Raw genomic sequence first — 14,514 nt, forward strand, 5'->3', positions numbered from 1 at the left:
TCCATGATCCAGACGTCCCTGAATGACTTCCTCTTCTAAGTTAAGGGCCAGGTATTTTACACCTTTTCCCTTTCACTACCATGCACTCCCGTCAGTAAACCAGACGTGCTTTTCTTGGCCCACGGGATCTAATTTTTTTGGTGGGGGTGCGTCTGCCAAGGCAGTGACCTCTGGACATTCGTGTCGGTTCCCTTTTTTAATATTTTGTAACAGTGCGGCAGCCAAGGCCGTGTTATTTAGCTGCCAAACGAATAACAAAAGCGTGTAATTCATCAGGGAAACACAGGGGAAAACAGAGCCGTCTGTTTGAGCAGGGTTAAAGCCGAGTCTGTTCCCCACTCCCATTCTGTCTTTTGCTTTAGCAGTTTCCACAAGGGGTGAGTGATTTCAGCACATTTATAAATGCTTCTGGGAACTTTCAGCGCCCGGATAACTAGAGCGCTCAGAAGATGCAGGGGAGAAGATGCTGGGAGATGATGCAGCCAATATTTAAGGAATATTTCACTCCCTGCCAGCCAGTCATGGAGAAAATGGAATCCTTCTAGCAGGAGTGGGCATCAGTAGGTGCCCGTACCTTCCCCTGATCCACCTGTCTCCCACCACCACGACGCCCAGGTAGGTAACCGGAGGTAGCACCTGCTGTGCCTTGTCCACGGCTGCTTTGAACCCCGGTTCCTGAATTAGCGCCCAAACGCTTTCCATTAGTGTTTGAGTTCGTGCCTCAGTTTCCCACAGCAGACCCGGTTTGTAATGGTTTCGCGTTTCTTTTACCCCTTCGACAATACACCCTGCGCGTGTGCTGGGAAAAAGGCACTTTCCTTCCATAGGTTAATCACATTAGCCATGGCGAGTCTTACATAAGGGTGTAACTGGTTCTTTTGTACTCACAGAGTTTCCATGTACCCTCATCCAAGTGACCGTCTGATTACACAGAGCCGCCTTAAGGCTCAGCGTGGGGCCCGGTCTTTCACTGCACCTCTTATCTGCTCTTTTGTTACCAAAACCCAACTCTAGAATCTTTTCCCATTCTCCTGGTTTTGACGGCCTGCTGCAGCCACGACTGTGGCCTTTTAAAAAAATATTAAACGTATAAAGCATTAACGTACCTTGAGAGTTAAACACCAAACACCCAAGCCAAACATCACTCGCCCGGCAAAAAGTGTTTTTTGGTTTTGCAACTTGGAGTGAAAGGTTCAAATGGATTTTAGCGGTGTTATTTAAAAACCAGCCCAAACCGATTCATCTGAAACCTACAGAACATGAGTTTTACAAACCGGGAGTGTTGGTTTGTCGGTTGTAAACGCGCCACGTATTTGCACAATATAGTTACACACGCATGTTCTGGTTTTGTAACGTCTCTTACGTGGCTTTCATTATTACACCTGTATACATCTGGGGGCAGTGAAGTTCCCTTCTGTTCTTTTGGCAAATTTGACTAAATTGTTTTAAATCAGATTGTCTCCGTGCCTGGCTTCTTCACAGACACTCCTTTGGCCCATTTGCCCATCACAACGGCTGCAAAGAAACCAAGAATTATGGTTTTTTAATAACACTTTTCCTTTTTAACGTTTTCACAGAGCGAGTCCTCTGCCAGCTCAGGACTCCAGGTTTCCTCCCCGGGCTCTGAACTCCCCAGGCCTGGACTTACATTTTTTACTTTTGCCACTGGGCCCTCAGGGCTCCCAACTTGTTTTCCAATTATTTTATCTGTTGCCTGCCTGCTTGTCTGGGCCTGATCCTGCTCTCCTCGCCGAACTGTCCTTTCCCATAGCCGGGAGGGTGGGCTCCTCCACCAACCCCCACCCCTCCTGGTCCCTTTCTTTCACAACTGGGAAATCGCTCACACAAAATCCTACGCTGCCCAGACTCCTCTGTCCGTCTGAGTCTGACTGACCAGAGCAAGATCGGTTTCAAAGGCGCGACCTCTTGACTACAGTTTTGGCTGCGGCATGCTGCCCTTGAAACATTTCCCACCCAGGTGCTTCCACGAGTCAGGGTGACCAGCCAGCAAGTCTGAAAAATCGGGACAGGAGGTGGGGGGTGGGAGGTACCTGTATAATAAAAAGCCCCCCGAATCGGGACTGTCCCTATAAAATCGGGACACCCTACCCCTATTTGCCCTTCAGAGTTGGGTCTCCCAGAGAAAATCTTTGAATCTCTTTTCCCTTTATAACTCTCCTGTGCCCGTCCTCGTCTGTACACAAAATCTGAGAGCTCTGCCTGACAGGGCAGGAGGGGGACGCTGAGCCCCCTACCTTTTGGGCTCGATCCTCTACGGCCGCCGGTAAATTCACTGGTGCAATTTCCCCCCGACAGGCGGGGCGGAGCGGGGAGTCTAACCCTCCCCGTTGGGGCCCGGCACTTCTGCGCCCGGGGGTGCGTGTACCCGGACAGTTTGTACATCGTATGCTTTATCCGTCTACACCGGCACATTTCAGACATGCCACATTGTTAGGTTTTATTGTCAACGGCCCAAAATACCAACATAGCATTTTACCACCCCTGGGGGCCCGGAGAGTTTCCTGGGCTGGGTTCAGACGCTCACTAACCCCTCCTGTTTCAGGCTGCCGGGGAGTCGCTCCGGGCTAGAGAACGGGGGGGGATTATTCCCTCTGGGAGTGGCGGCCCCGGGGGTCCCGGGCGAGGGGACTCCCTGGGTTTGTCGAAGCCAGACGTGGACCTTGTAGCCAGGCAAGCGGCTGAGCTGTTCATGGGAAAGAAATCTCCCCCCCTCCGCCCCCCGGGGCCGGGTCCCTCAACCTGTTTCACGCTGGGGAAGCGGGTGGCTAGCTCCCGGAGGGCTGGGGCTAGCAACTTGTTAGGAGCCGCACCCGGGCTGGAGCGGTTGACTTGTCCCGAGCAAGGCCAGCGAGCTGCCGCAGTGAATCGGGGCCGGGAACTCAGGAGACTTCAGGGCTCAAAGGTACGACCCCGACGCCGGGGCGGAGGTGGGCCCGGGAGAGACCCCGGCCCAGCCAGGGTGCCCGCAGGGGATCCCGTGAAGCCGGGCGGGGGAAGCTGCGGGGCTCGCGGGCAGGGCGGGGTGGGGCCAAGCGGGGGAGGAACATGGGGGGCTGGGGGCGGACGAACAGCCCAGGAGTGGGGTGCATGGGGCGCCGGGAGACAAGACGTCACGCGGGAGGGGAGGCTGGAGGCCGCATTGTGCGGGGGGGGGAAGGGGCGGTTCTGGATTATTTTGCCCTCTGGCTTGGTAATAAACCAACTCACCCCATGCCTGCCCCACAAGGAGGGGGTCCTGTCAGACAAGGGAGCCGTTCTGGGAAACTGAGGCAGGCTGCCCTGTTGCACCCCAGCCAGACGCTGGCAGAACACCCCCCCCACCCCGCAGGGAGCTGAGTTTGGGTCCAGGGCGCCAGCAGGAGCAGGCGGGGGGGGGGCTACGGTGCCCCCCAAAGGACAGGCTGAGAGGCAGCCTGATTTGGGGGGGCCCCCCACGCTGGGACATTGACAGCAGAGGGGCTGGGGGGCTGAGCGGGTTCCCCCGCCTGGCTTCCCCTCTACCCACTCCAAATCCTCCCCCCACCAGGGGGCACAGGACTGGGGACCCCCCATTGAACCCCGGATCCCCCCAGGACCCACTCCCACTCCCCCACGGTGCACTGGGCCTGCCGCCCCCGCCCCCCCCCCCCTGCAGGCCGGGCTCCCCCCACAATCCCAGCCCCCAATAAAGACACGAGGCAGCTGGGAAGAGGCTGCGAGGCAGGTTTAATGGGCGGGCGCCCCCGGGGGGGGCCCTAGGGGGGGCAGCAGAAGAAGCGGGCGTCGTTGAGGGCCGTGTTGTCCCCCCGCTGGCCCCGGGGCTCCTCCACCCGGGTCTGGAGGCCGCAGACGGAGCCGGAGAGGCAGGGGCGGCTCCAGGGCCCCTCCTGGCCCCCGGCGTCCCCGGCCAGCAGCTCCCCGTCGGAGCAGGCCACGCGCAGGCCGGTGGCGGCCACGTCGTCCCCGGCGTCCGGCCGCGGCTGCACCCCCAGCGAGAAGGCCCGAAGGTAGCCCCGGGGGCAGTACCGGGCGCCCAGCCACCTGCCCCAGCTGAGCCGGGCGGGGGAGAGGAGGGGTTAGATCCGTCTGTCCGCCCGTCCCTCCAGCCAGCCACCCACCCGTCCGTCCCTCCATCCATCTATCCACCCATCCTCCCACTCAACCATCCGTCTCTCCATCCACCCCTCCACTTACCCACCCGTCCGTCCATCTATCCCCCCACCTGTCCACCCGTCTACCCGCCTGTCCAGCCATCCGTCCACCCACCCACCTACCCACCCAGCCGTCTGTCCATCCCTCAGCCCACCTACCCACCCATGCATCCATCCGTCCATCCATCCACCCACCCGTCCGTCCATCCCTCCATCCATCTATCCACCCATCCTCCCACTCAACCATCCGTCTCTCCATCCACCCCTCCACTTACCCACCCGTCCGTCCATCTATCCCCCCACCTGTCCACCCGTCTACCCGCCTGTCCAGCCATCCGTCCACCCACCCAGCCGTCTGTCCATCCCTCAGCCCACCTACCCACCCATGCATCCATCCGTCCATCCATCCACCCACCCGTCCGTCCATCCCTCCATCCATCTATCCACCCATCCTCCCACTCAACCATCCGTCTCTCCATCCACCCCTCCACTTACCCACCCGTCCGTCCATCTATCCCCCCACCTGTCCACCCGTCTACCCGCCTGTCCAGCCATCCGTCCACCCACCCAGCCGTCTGTCCATCCCTCAGCCCACCTACCCACCCATGCATCCATCCGTCCGTCCATCCACCCACCCGTCCGTCCATCCCTCCATCCATCTATCCACCCATCCTCCCACTCAACCATCCAGCCACCTGTCCACTTGTCTGTCCATCCATCCCTCCACCCGTCCACCCATCTGTCCATCCATCTATCTACCCATCTACCCACCCGTCCCTGCACCCACCCACCTGTCCACCCATCCGTCCCTCCACCCATCTAACCACCCACCCGCCCACTCAACCATCCGTCTCTCCATCCACTCCTCCACCCGTCCGTCCATCCATCTATCCCCCCACCTGTCCACCCATCTACCCACCTGTCCACCCGTCCATCCCTCTATCCACCCACTCAACCATCTACCCACCTGTCCACCCATCCATCCATCTATCCACCCACCCACCTACCCACCCATCCGTCCGTCCATCCCTCGGCCCACCTACCCACCCATGCATCCATCCGTCTGTCCATCCCTCCACCCACCTACCCACCCACCCGTCCGTCCATCTATCCACCCACCTACCCATCCGTCCATCCATCCGTCCATCCACCCATCCACCTATCAACCCACCCATCTGTCTACACATCCCTCCCCCATCCACCCATCTGTCCATCCCTTCCTCCCCCCTTCACCCCCATGTCCGTCCCCAGACCCCCATCTGTTCCTCCCTCCCTCTCCAGATGGGGGATTCCTCGGGGTTGGGGGGGGGCTCAGAAAGGGCCCAGCCCTTGGGGGCTGACACAAGGCGGGGTAGGCCCATGGCTGGTGGGGTACGGGGGAGGGGGGGGCTCCGTGCAGGGCTGCCGTTAGGGACCCAGGCGTCCGGTACTCACGCTCCCACGCTGGACTGGATGGTGGAGCCGTCGGAGCAGTGCAGACGGATCCCGTTCAGCCCCGTGTCGTCCTCCCCCGGCCCGTCGCCCTGGTAGGGGTGCACCTGGGGGGCGGGGGGGCAGAGACGGGGTGAGGTGGGGGGGCCCCGAGGGTCGGAGAGAGGGCACTGAGAGGGGGGATGGGAGGAGGCAAATGGGGGTGGGAAATAAGGGGGCTGTTGGGGGCAGAGGGGGGCAGGGGATGTAAAAGGGGGGTGTACAGGTGGGGGGGGCTGCTACCTTCAAGGCGAAGCCGTTGACGTAGCTGGCCGGGGGGCACATCTCCACGGGCCCCCACGCCCCCCGCGGGGCCCCGTTGGGTGCCATGATGACCTGGTTGTAGGGCCGGGAGGCGGGCGCCTCGGCCTGGCCCCCCGGCACGGCCCCCGGGGCCAGCAACAGGCAGAGCAGGGCACCGAGCAGCAGCTGCATGGCGGCCGTGGCCGGACTCGGGGTCTGCGGGCTGGGCGCCGAGGGGGCGTTTGTATCCCGGCTGGTCCCTGGGCCAACGCCAAGGCACACAGGGGCCTTATCTCCCCGGGGCGGGGTCACCGTGACCCAGGCCGCCCTGTCCCCCTCCCGCCCCCCTTGCACCGTGGACCCGGTGTCCCCGCTGCAGGGGGTGCCCCTCACTCCCGACCCGCAGCCCCCTGCCTCAGTGGTTCTCGGCAAGCCCGTAGCTCTGGGCGGGGGAGGGGGTCTGATAGCAGCTGCTGTTACCGTCCTGGGGGGCGTGGGGGGGGGAGTTTGTGGGGAGCTTGCAGGTTGAGAGGCGGGGGGGGGACCCCGCATGGCTAACGGATCTGAACAGCTGAGATCTCCGCCCGAGGGGGGCTGCGGTGTGGGAGGGGGGAGGTGAATTAGGGGGGGAGGTACATGGGCAGGGGGGAGGGGGGAATTGCCTTGGGGGAGCCGAAGGGCCGAGGGGGGCGGGGAGTCGGGGTGCACGGTGTGTGTGTGGGGGGGTGACTTACGGAGGGAGTGGGTGAGGAAGCGGCAAGGCCGAGGGGGGGGGGACTTGGTGTTGAGCCACACACACACCGGGGTTGGGGGGCGGGGGGGAGCTATGGGGGGGGAAGAGGGGCCCGCAGGGTGCCCCACAGCAACAGAGACGGGCGGGGGGCGAGAGAGAGAGAGAGATTTCGGCCTCCTTATCGCTGTTGATTCAGCCTTGCTCGTTTCCTGATAACGAGGTGCTTGCGATAAAGCCACCAACCACTTCCCCCCCCCGCCCCCCCGCCTTCCCCAGCCAGCCCCCCGTCCCCCCCACGCCGAGCAGGGTGCAAAGACCCGGCCAGGAGGAAACCACCGAGATGCAGCCAGGTGGCAAGTGGGGCATTCGCGCTGCTCAGACACGGCTGCCCCCCCGTGCCCCCCCCAGACCGGCAGCTCCCCCCCCCGGGGCCGGGAACGCTGGCATGATGCCAACGGGGCTCCGGGCTCGTCCCCCCCGTCTCACTGCTGCAAATGGTGCCCCGGGCGCTGGACCTTCCCACGCCCCACACGCCACCTCCTTCCCCGCCCCGGCCGAGGGGCGATGGGGCCACTCCGGCCGGGGCACCCCAGGGACCCACGGGGCGCCTCCATCACATGCCAGCGGGCGCAGCGAGGGTCCCTGGGGTGCCCTCCGGCCCTTCTCCAGCCAGCCGTGGGGCCGGGACCCCCGAGGGGCGCTGGGCTGAGCCGCCGGAGAAGCCGCCAGAGCAGCCGGGCATGTGGGTGCAGGGAGGGGATATTCGGGGCCCGGGTCTGTCTGGGGGCTGTGCCTGGACGCTTCGCGCCGCTGCCCTCCACATCGGCCCCACGGCCCCAGCCACCCGGTCTCCTTCCCTTCCCCGGATCGGCCCCACGGTCCCCTCCGGATCGGCCCCACGGCCCCAGCCACCCGGTCTCCTCCCCTTCCCCGGATCGGCCCCAAGGTCCCCTCCAGATCGGCCCCAGCCACCCAGTCTCCTCCCCTCCCCTGGATCAGCCCCAAGGTCCCCTCCGGATCGGCCCCACGGCCCCAGCCACCCGGTCTCCTCCCCTTCCCCGGATTGGCCCCACGGCCCCCTCCAGATTGGCCCCACGGCCCCAGCCACCTGGTCTCCTCCCCTTCCCTGGATCGGCCCCACGGTCCCCTCCGGATCGGCCCCAGCCACCCAGTCTCCTCCCCTTCCCCGGATCGGCCCCAAGGTCCCCTCCAGATCGGCCCCACGGCCCCAGCCACCCGGTCTCCTCCCCTTCCCCGGATTGGCCCCACGGCCCCCTCCGGATCGGCCCCACGGCCCCAGCCACCTGGTCTCCTCCCCTCCCCTGGATCAGCCCCACGGTCCCCTCCGGATCGGCCCCACGGCCCCAGCCACCCGGTCTCCTCCCCTTCCCCGGATCGGCCCCAAGGTCCCCTCCGGATCGGCCCCACGGCCCCAGCCACCTGGTCTCCTCCCCTCCCCTGGATCAGCCCCACGGTCCCCTCCGGATCGGCCCCACGGCCCCAGCCACCTGGTCTCCTCCCCTCCCCTGGATCAGCCCCACGGTCCCCTCCGGATCGGCCCCACGGCCCCAGCCACCCGGTCTCCTCCCCTTCCCCGGATCGGCCCCAAGGTCCCCTCCGGATCGGCCCCACGGCCCCAGCCACCTGGTCTCCTCCCCTCCCCTGGATCAGCCCCACGGTCCCCTCCGGATCGGCCCCACGGCCCCAGCCACCCGGTCTCCTCCCCTTCCCCGGATCGGCCCCAAGGTCCCCTCTGGATCGGCCCCACGGCCCCAGCCACCCGGTCTCCTCCCCTTCCCCGGATCGGCCCCAAGGTCCCCTCCAGATCGGCCCCAGCCACCCAGTCTCCTCCCCTCCCCTGGATCAGCCCCAAGGTCCCCTCCGGATCGGCCCCACGGCCCCAGCCACCCGGTCTCCTCCCCTTCCCCGGATTGGCCCCACGGCCCCCTCCGGATCGGCCCCACGGCCCCAGCCACCTGGTCTCCTCCCCTCCCCTGGATCAGCCCCACGGTCCCCTCCGGATCGGCCCCATGGCCCCAGCCACCCGGTCTCCTCCCCTTCCCCGGATCGGCCCCAAGGTCCCCTCCGGATCGGCCCCACGGCCCCAGCCACCTGGTCTCCTCCCCTCCCCTGGATCAGCCCCACGGTCCCCTCCGGATCGGCCCCACGGCCCCAGCCACCCGGTCTCCTCCCCTTCCCCGGATCGGCCCCAAGGTCCCCTCTGGATCGGCCCCACGGCCCCAGCCACCCGGTCTCCTCCCCTTCCCCGGATCGGCCCCAAGGTCCCCTCCAGATCGGCCCCATGGCCCCAGCCACCCAGTCTCCTCCCCTCCCCTGGATCAGCCCCAAGGTCCCCTCCGGATCGGCCCCACGGCCCCAGCCACCTGGTCTCCTCCCCTCCCCTGGATCAGCCCCACGGTCCCCTCCGGATCGGCCCCACGGCCCCAGCCACCCGGTCTCCTCCCCTCCCCTGGATCAGCCCCACGGTCCCCTCCGGATCGGCCCCACGGCCCCAGCCACCCGGTCTCCTCCCCTCCCCTGGATCGGCCCCACGGTCCCCTCCGGATCGGCCCCACGGCCCCAGCCACCCGGTCTCCTCCCCTCCCCTGGATCGGCCCCACGGTCCCCTCCGGATCGGCCCCACGGCCCCAGCCACCCGGTCTCCTCCCCTCCCCCAGCCGGACCCAGACAGCGGCGGGAGCTGTGGCCCCAGTGGGGGGGGCTACACACTCCCAGGCTGGGGGGGAGGTGGGGAATTGGGCCCCTCTGATCACACCTGGGTCTCAGCTTCAAGCGCGACGGGTGCCAGGCAGTTTGAGGGGAGAGGGGGAGGGGGAGTCTGAGCGTACATGGCTCTGTGTGTGTGAATCTGTTTGCACAAGTGTGTTTGCATGTGTGTAGATCTGCTCGCACGTGTGAATCTGCTCGCACGAGTGTTTGCAGATCTGCTCGCACGTGTGAACCTGCTCGCACGAGCGTGCATGTTTGCAAGTGTGCGTGAAGGGGCTTTGTCTCTTTTACACGCTGACAGCCCTTGCCGACCCTCTCACCCCGATGCAGCTGTAGCCGAGCGGACGGCGGGGTGTAGCCGGCTGAGGGTGCGTCTGTGCCGTCCCGCTACCCGGCTGGGATCTGACTGTCACCAGCCTGGCCTTGTCCTGACCCCCCCCGGCTGGGGCTCAGCAGGCCTGGGTCCTGTTCCCAGCTGACCCTGTGCCCATTCCAGCAGCTCGCTGTGCCTCGGTTTCCCCTTCCCGGGGCCCCACCCAGGCCTGCGACGGATGCGGCAGAAGCACCCGGAAGGAGGTGAGTCTGCATCTGAGATGGGTCCATCCCGCTGCCGCCTCTGACGTCACCCCCACCCCCACCCCGTCCCTGGTGGGGGGGTCAGGAAATGGGTCCCGCCCCATAACGCCATCACGGAGGCAGAATCGCCCGGGGACCGAGGTGCCATGGAGCTTCCGATGGACCTTTTCCTCCTCGTTCTCTGCTTCGGGGGTGAGGCCGCTGCAGGGCAGGGGAGCCCCAAACCTGGGGAATCGGGAGTTGGGGAGGGGACACCCCAGGGATGGATAGCGCCTGGATGGAACAAATGGAGTCGGCCCCCCCCAGCAGGGAAATGGGGAGCCATAGATGGATGGGTGCTTTATGGGGATGGATAGAGGGGGTGCATGAGGACGGATGGATGGGCGGTCGGACAGATGGGGGTACATAGGGCTGGCTTGGATGGATGGACTGACAGGCAGATGGGTGGGGGGACAGATGGATGGATGGATGGATGGATGGATGGGGATACATAGAGAAGAATGGACAGATGGGAGGATGGGGATACATAGGGCTGGCTGGCTGGCTGGACAGATGGATGGATGGATGGGGGGACAAAGGGCTGGCTGGCTGGATGGATGGACGGATGGATGCGGGGACATAGGGAAGGAAGGAAGGAGGGGCAGGAGGACGGACGGATGGATGGGGGGACATAGGGATGGGTGGACAGGCGGACAGATGGATGGTAGGGGGGACATAGGGCTGGATGGATGGAGGGACAGGCAGACGGACGGACGGATGGGGAGACATAGGGAAGGATGGAAGGAGGGACGGACGGACGGATGGGGGGACATAGGGCTGGATGGACAGACGGGCAGACGGATGGATGGGGGGGACATAGGGAAGGCTGGCAGGAGGGTCAGGCGGACGGACGGACGGATGCTGGAGAACCCCGTCGATATCTCTACCCCCCTCTCTCTGTCTGTGGAGGCACCTGAGCTGGGGAGAGAACCCAGGCATCCGGGCTCCCAGCCCCCCTGCTCTAAACCCACCAGCCCCGCTCCCCTCCCTGAGCCGGGGAGAGAACCCAGGCGTCCGGGCTCCCAGCCCCCCTGCTCTAAACCCACCAGCCCCCGCTCCCCTCCCTGAGCCGGGGAGAGAACCCAGGCGTCTGGGCTCCCAGCCCCCCTGCTCTCACCCACCAGCCCCCGCTCCCCTCCCTGAGCCGGGGAGAGAACCCAGGCGTCCGGGCTCCCAGCCCCCCTGCTCTGACCCACTAGTGAGTGGCTGTGTGTGCGAGTGTCGGGGTCTGTGTGTGAGCCCCCCCAATCCATGCCCCCCAAGGCCCATCTCACCCCTCTCCGCTCCCCGCAGGGGCCCTGGGGGAGCCGCTCCGGCTGACCCAGCCGTCCCCATCCCACGTGGTGGACGAGAAGATCCCGCGGCTCCGCTGCCGGATGTCGGGGAGCAACATCACCACCCACGTCCTGTCCTGGTACCACCAGGCCCCCGGGCAGGGCCCCGTCTTCCTGCTGAGCCACCGGGCCGGGGGGAACAAGCCCGTCTACGGGGCCGGCGTCTCCGAGCGCTTCATCGCCGACCTGGAGCGCGCCACCAACTCCTTCAGCCTCACCATCGGCAACGCGAAGCCCGCCGATGCCGGCACGTACTACTGCGCCGTCTGGTACGCCAACCGGTACCTCTTCGGAGAGGGCACCCGCCTGCTCCTGGGAGGTGAGCAGGCCGGAACCGGCCCGGAGCCCGGCTAGAGCCCGGCGGGGCGTTCCGGAGCGGGTTCCGGAGCGGGCTCCGGAGCGGCGCCCCCCAGGGCCGGCCGGGGCTGCGGCCGGAAGAGAGAGAGCGAGAGCGGGCGAGCCAATCGAGAGCCCGCCCCCAAATCAATCTAGAGCCAGCCACGGAAATGTTCTGGAGCTGGCAGGCGGTCAGTGGGGGCGGTGCGGGGGGGAAAAGACCCACGGCTGATCGAGAACCCGCCCGGAGTCGATCTAGAACCTGCTGCGACTCGACCTAGCTCGTGTCCAGCTCAGAGCCGTGGAAATGTTCTGGAGCTGGCACGTGGTTCGTGGGGGCCGGGCGGGGAGGGACACCCACGTCCGATCTAGAACCCACCCCGAATCGATCTAGAACCTGCCGCGACTCGACCTAGAACGTGCCCAGCTCAGAGCCGTGGAAATGTTCTGGAGCTGGCACGTGGTTCGTGGGGGCCGGGCGGGGAGGGACACCCACGTCCGATCTAGAACCCACCCCGAATCGATCTAGAACCTGCCGCGACTTGCCCTGGAACGTGCCCAGAGCCCTTCCAGCTCAGAGCCGTGGAAATGTTCTGGAGCTGGCACGTGGTTCGTGGGGGCCGGGCGGGGAGGGACACCCTCGTCCGATCTAGAACCCACCCCGAATCGATCTAGAACCTGCCGCGACTCGACCTAGAACGTGCCCAGCTCAGAGCCGTGGAAATGTTCTGGAGCTGGCACGTGGTTCGTGGGGGCCGGGTGGGGAGGGACACCCACGTCCGATCTAGAACCCACCCCGAATCGATCTAGAACCTGCCGCGACTTGCCCTGGAACGTGCCCAGAGCCCTTCCAGCTCAGAGCCGTGGAAATGTTCTGGAGCTGGCATGTGATTCGTGGGGGCCGTGCCGGGGGGAAATGCCTCGGGCTGATCTAGAACCCACCCCGAAACGATCTAGAGAACATGCCGAACCATTCTGGGTCCGATCCAGCCTAAGGCTGACACTGGGAGCCCCCCCGAACCCAGTCTCGATCCCACACACAACCAAGCCCCAAGTCCCTAGAGCAGCCCAGGACCCACCTAGAACCGAGCCCCACCGATGCCGCCCCCCGCCCTGACCCTCTCCCCTCTCCGGTTCCAGGTGACCCCGGGAAGCAGCGCCCGCCGGAGGTGGCGCTGCTGGGCCCGGCGTGGGCGGCCGGCCCGGCCTTCCTGTGCCTGGCCTGGGGGTTCTCCCCGGAGCCGGTCCGGCTGCGCTGGCAGGTGGACGGGCGGGAGCCGGGCCCTGGGGAGGCCTCCCCGCCGGCGGAGGGCCGGGATGGGGCAGGAGCCGCCAGCGTGCTCAGCCTCCTGCCCCGGGCCTGGCTGGACGGAGCCCGGGTGACCTGCCGGGTGGAGCACGAGACCCGGGTCCAGCAGAGCAGCGCCAAGCTGAAGGGGGCCGGGCGGCAAGGTGAGACCCCCCCCCGAACCCCCAAACTCTCCCCTTCCCCCCACGGTATTTCACCCCCCGATTCGTCTCTCCCCACACCCACAGGTTGCTTGGTATCCCCCAGAGACCCTGTCTCGCCGCCCGACCCTCTCGGCAATGGGACCGCGGGGAGCGCCGCCCCCCAGAGCACCGGTACGGGACCCCCAACCCTCCCCCTGGGCCCGCTTTGGGGTCACAGCCACAGCCCCCCCTAACTGTCCCCTCTCCCCCGCAGGGGCCCCCAGCCTGGGCCGGATCCTGATGACGGCCTGGTGGTGCTACCTGGGGTCGCTGGCCGCCAGCTGCCTCTACGGCCTGGGGGTCTCCCTCCTCGTGGGGCTGCGGGGGCTGCGGGGGCAGCAGGAACCCAGGCGTCCGGGGCCACCCCCACCCCCTCCAGGAGCCTGGCAGAGAGCGCCCCGAAGGAGAGCCGGCGAGGAGCGCCGCTTCAAATGAGACTCCCCGGCCCCCCCACTGGTCCCCCCCGTACCCCCTGCCTGGGGACCGGGAACGCCCCTGCACTGCCCCCCCCAGCCCCCACCCTGGCTGTCCCATGCCAGCTGGAGAGCTGACCCCACTCAGCCCCTGCTAACCGTCCCCCGGCCCCCCACCCGCACCGAGCTAGGCTATTGCTGAATAAAACCTTAACCAACCCCTGTGGGACTGAGTCTGTGCAACGGGGAACCTCAGCCCCCCCCTGCCCTCCCGCTGCCCCCCAGCTGCCGCCCCCGGGTGAGTCTGTGCAACTGGGGACTCCTGGGTTCTCTCCCCGGCTCTGAGAGGGGAGTGGGGGCTGGTGGGTTAGAGCAGGGGGGGGCTGGGAGCCAGGACTCCTGGGTTCTCTCCCCAGCTCTGAGAGGGGAGTGGGGGCTGGTGGGTTAGAGGGGGGGGAGCTGGGAGCTAGGACTCCTGGGTTCTCTCCCCGTCGCTGGGAGGGGAGTGGGGGCTGGTGGGTTAGAGCAGGGGGGGCTGGGAGCCCGGACGCCTGGGTTCTCTCCCTGGCTCTGGGAGGGGAGTGGGGTCTGGTGGGTTAGAGTGGGGGGGGGCTGGGTGCCAGGACTCCAGGGTTCCTCTGGGGCAGGCCATGTCCCGTTTCTGCCTGCACCCTGTATCTGTCGGCTCTTTCCCAGCCCCTGTGCTGGGGGGCAGGGCTGGGAGCCAGGGCTCCTGGGTTCTCTCCCCGGCTCTGGGAGGGGAGTGGGGGCTGGTGGGTTGGAGCAGGGGGAGCTGGGAGCTAGGACTCCTGGGTTCTCTCCCCGTCGCTGGGACGGGAGTGGGGGCTGTTGGGTTAGAGCAGGGGGGGCTGGGAGCCCGGACGCCTGGGTTCTCTCCCTGGCTCTGAGAGGGGAGTGGGGGCTGGGAGCCAGGACTCCTGGGTTCTCTCCCCGGCTCTGGGGGAGTGGGGGGGGGGTTAGAGCAGGGGGGCTGGGAG

At 66.2% G+C, this 14,514-nt stretch overlaps 2 protein-coding genes across 3 annotated transcripts; one reads left to right on the forward strand and one right to left on the reverse strand.

Moving 5' to 3' along the window:
• The first annotated feature begins 387 nt into the window (after positions 1 to 387).
• LOC311513921 (Ig heavy chain Mem5-like) lies at positions 388 to 13,558 on the forward strand. Of its 2 annotated transcripts, none has more exons than XM_084616116.1 (5): positions 388 to 615; positions 11,236 to 11,595; positions 12,753 to 13,064; positions 13,149 to 13,235; positions 13,318 to 13,558. In XM_084616116.1, the coding sequence occupies exons 2-5, from the start codon at positions 11,319 to 11,321 to the stop codon at positions 13,536 to 13,538; spliced, it is 897 nt and encodes a 298-aa protein (XP_084472242.1). In that variant the 5' UTR covers positions 388 to 615; positions 11,236 to 11,318; the 3' UTR covers positions 13,539 to 13,558. The 2 variants fall into 2 exon arrangements, with proteins under 2 accessions (XP_084472242.1, XP_084472241.1); XM_084616115.1 differs by lacking the exon at positions 388 to 615 and adding an exon at positions 8,871 to 9,903.
• LOC311513924 (vitelline membrane outer layer protein 1-like) lies at positions 3,710 to 6,142 on the reverse strand. Its single transcript, XM_084616120.1, has 3 exons — positions 5,865 to 6,142; positions 5,586 to 5,689; positions 3,710 to 4,050 (listed from the first exon to the last, which is right to left on the reverse strand). The coding sequence occupies exons 1-3, from the start codon at positions 6,054 to 6,056 to the stop codon at positions 3,756 to 3,758; spliced, it is 591 nt and encodes a 196-aa protein (XP_084472246.1). The 5' UTR covers positions 6,057 to 6,142; the 3' UTR covers positions 3,710 to 3,755.
• Positions 13,559 to 14,514: the final 956 nt, after the last annotated feature.

The sequence above is a fragment of the Lepidochelys olivacea genome (assembly GCF_965140295.1).
Source record: "Lepidochelys olivacea isolate rLepOli2 genome assembly, chromosome: 28".
In the NCBI taxonomy this organism is placed as follows: domain Eukaryota; kingdom Metazoa; phylum Chordata; order Testudines; family Cheloniidae; genus Lepidochelys; species Lepidochelys olivacea.

What these genes read in the sequence shown, in the direction of transcription:
- LOC311513924 (XM_084616120.1), bottom strand. Translation starts at nt 6,056, where the DNA reads ATGCAGCTGCTGCTCGGTGCCCTGCTCTGCCTGTTGCTGGCCCCGGGG. An exon ending in TCAACGGCTTCGCCTTGAAG is followed by an intron (nt 5,690 to 5,864) that starts GTAGCAGCCCCC and finishes CCCGCCCCCCAG; the next exon opens with GTGCACCCCTACCAGGGCGA. An exon ending in ATCCAGTCCAGCGTGGGAGC is followed by an intron (nt 4,051 to 5,585) that starts GTGAGTACCGGA and finishes CGCCCGGCTCAG; the next exon opens with CTGGGGCAGGTGGCTGGGCG.
- LOC311513921 (XM_084616115.1), top strand. Translation starts at nt 9,879, where the DNA reads ATGCGGCAGAAGCACCCGGAAGGAG. An exon ending in GCAGAAGCACCCGGAAGGAG is followed by an intron (nt 9,904 to 11,235) that starts GTGAGTCTGCAT and finishes CGCTCCCCGCAG; the next exon opens with GGGCCCTGGGGGAGCCGCTC. An exon ending in GAAGGGGGCCGGGCGGCAAG is followed by an intron (nt 13,065 to 13,148) that starts GTGAGACCCCCC and finishes CCACACCCACAG; the next exon opens with GTTGCTTGGTATCCCCCAGA.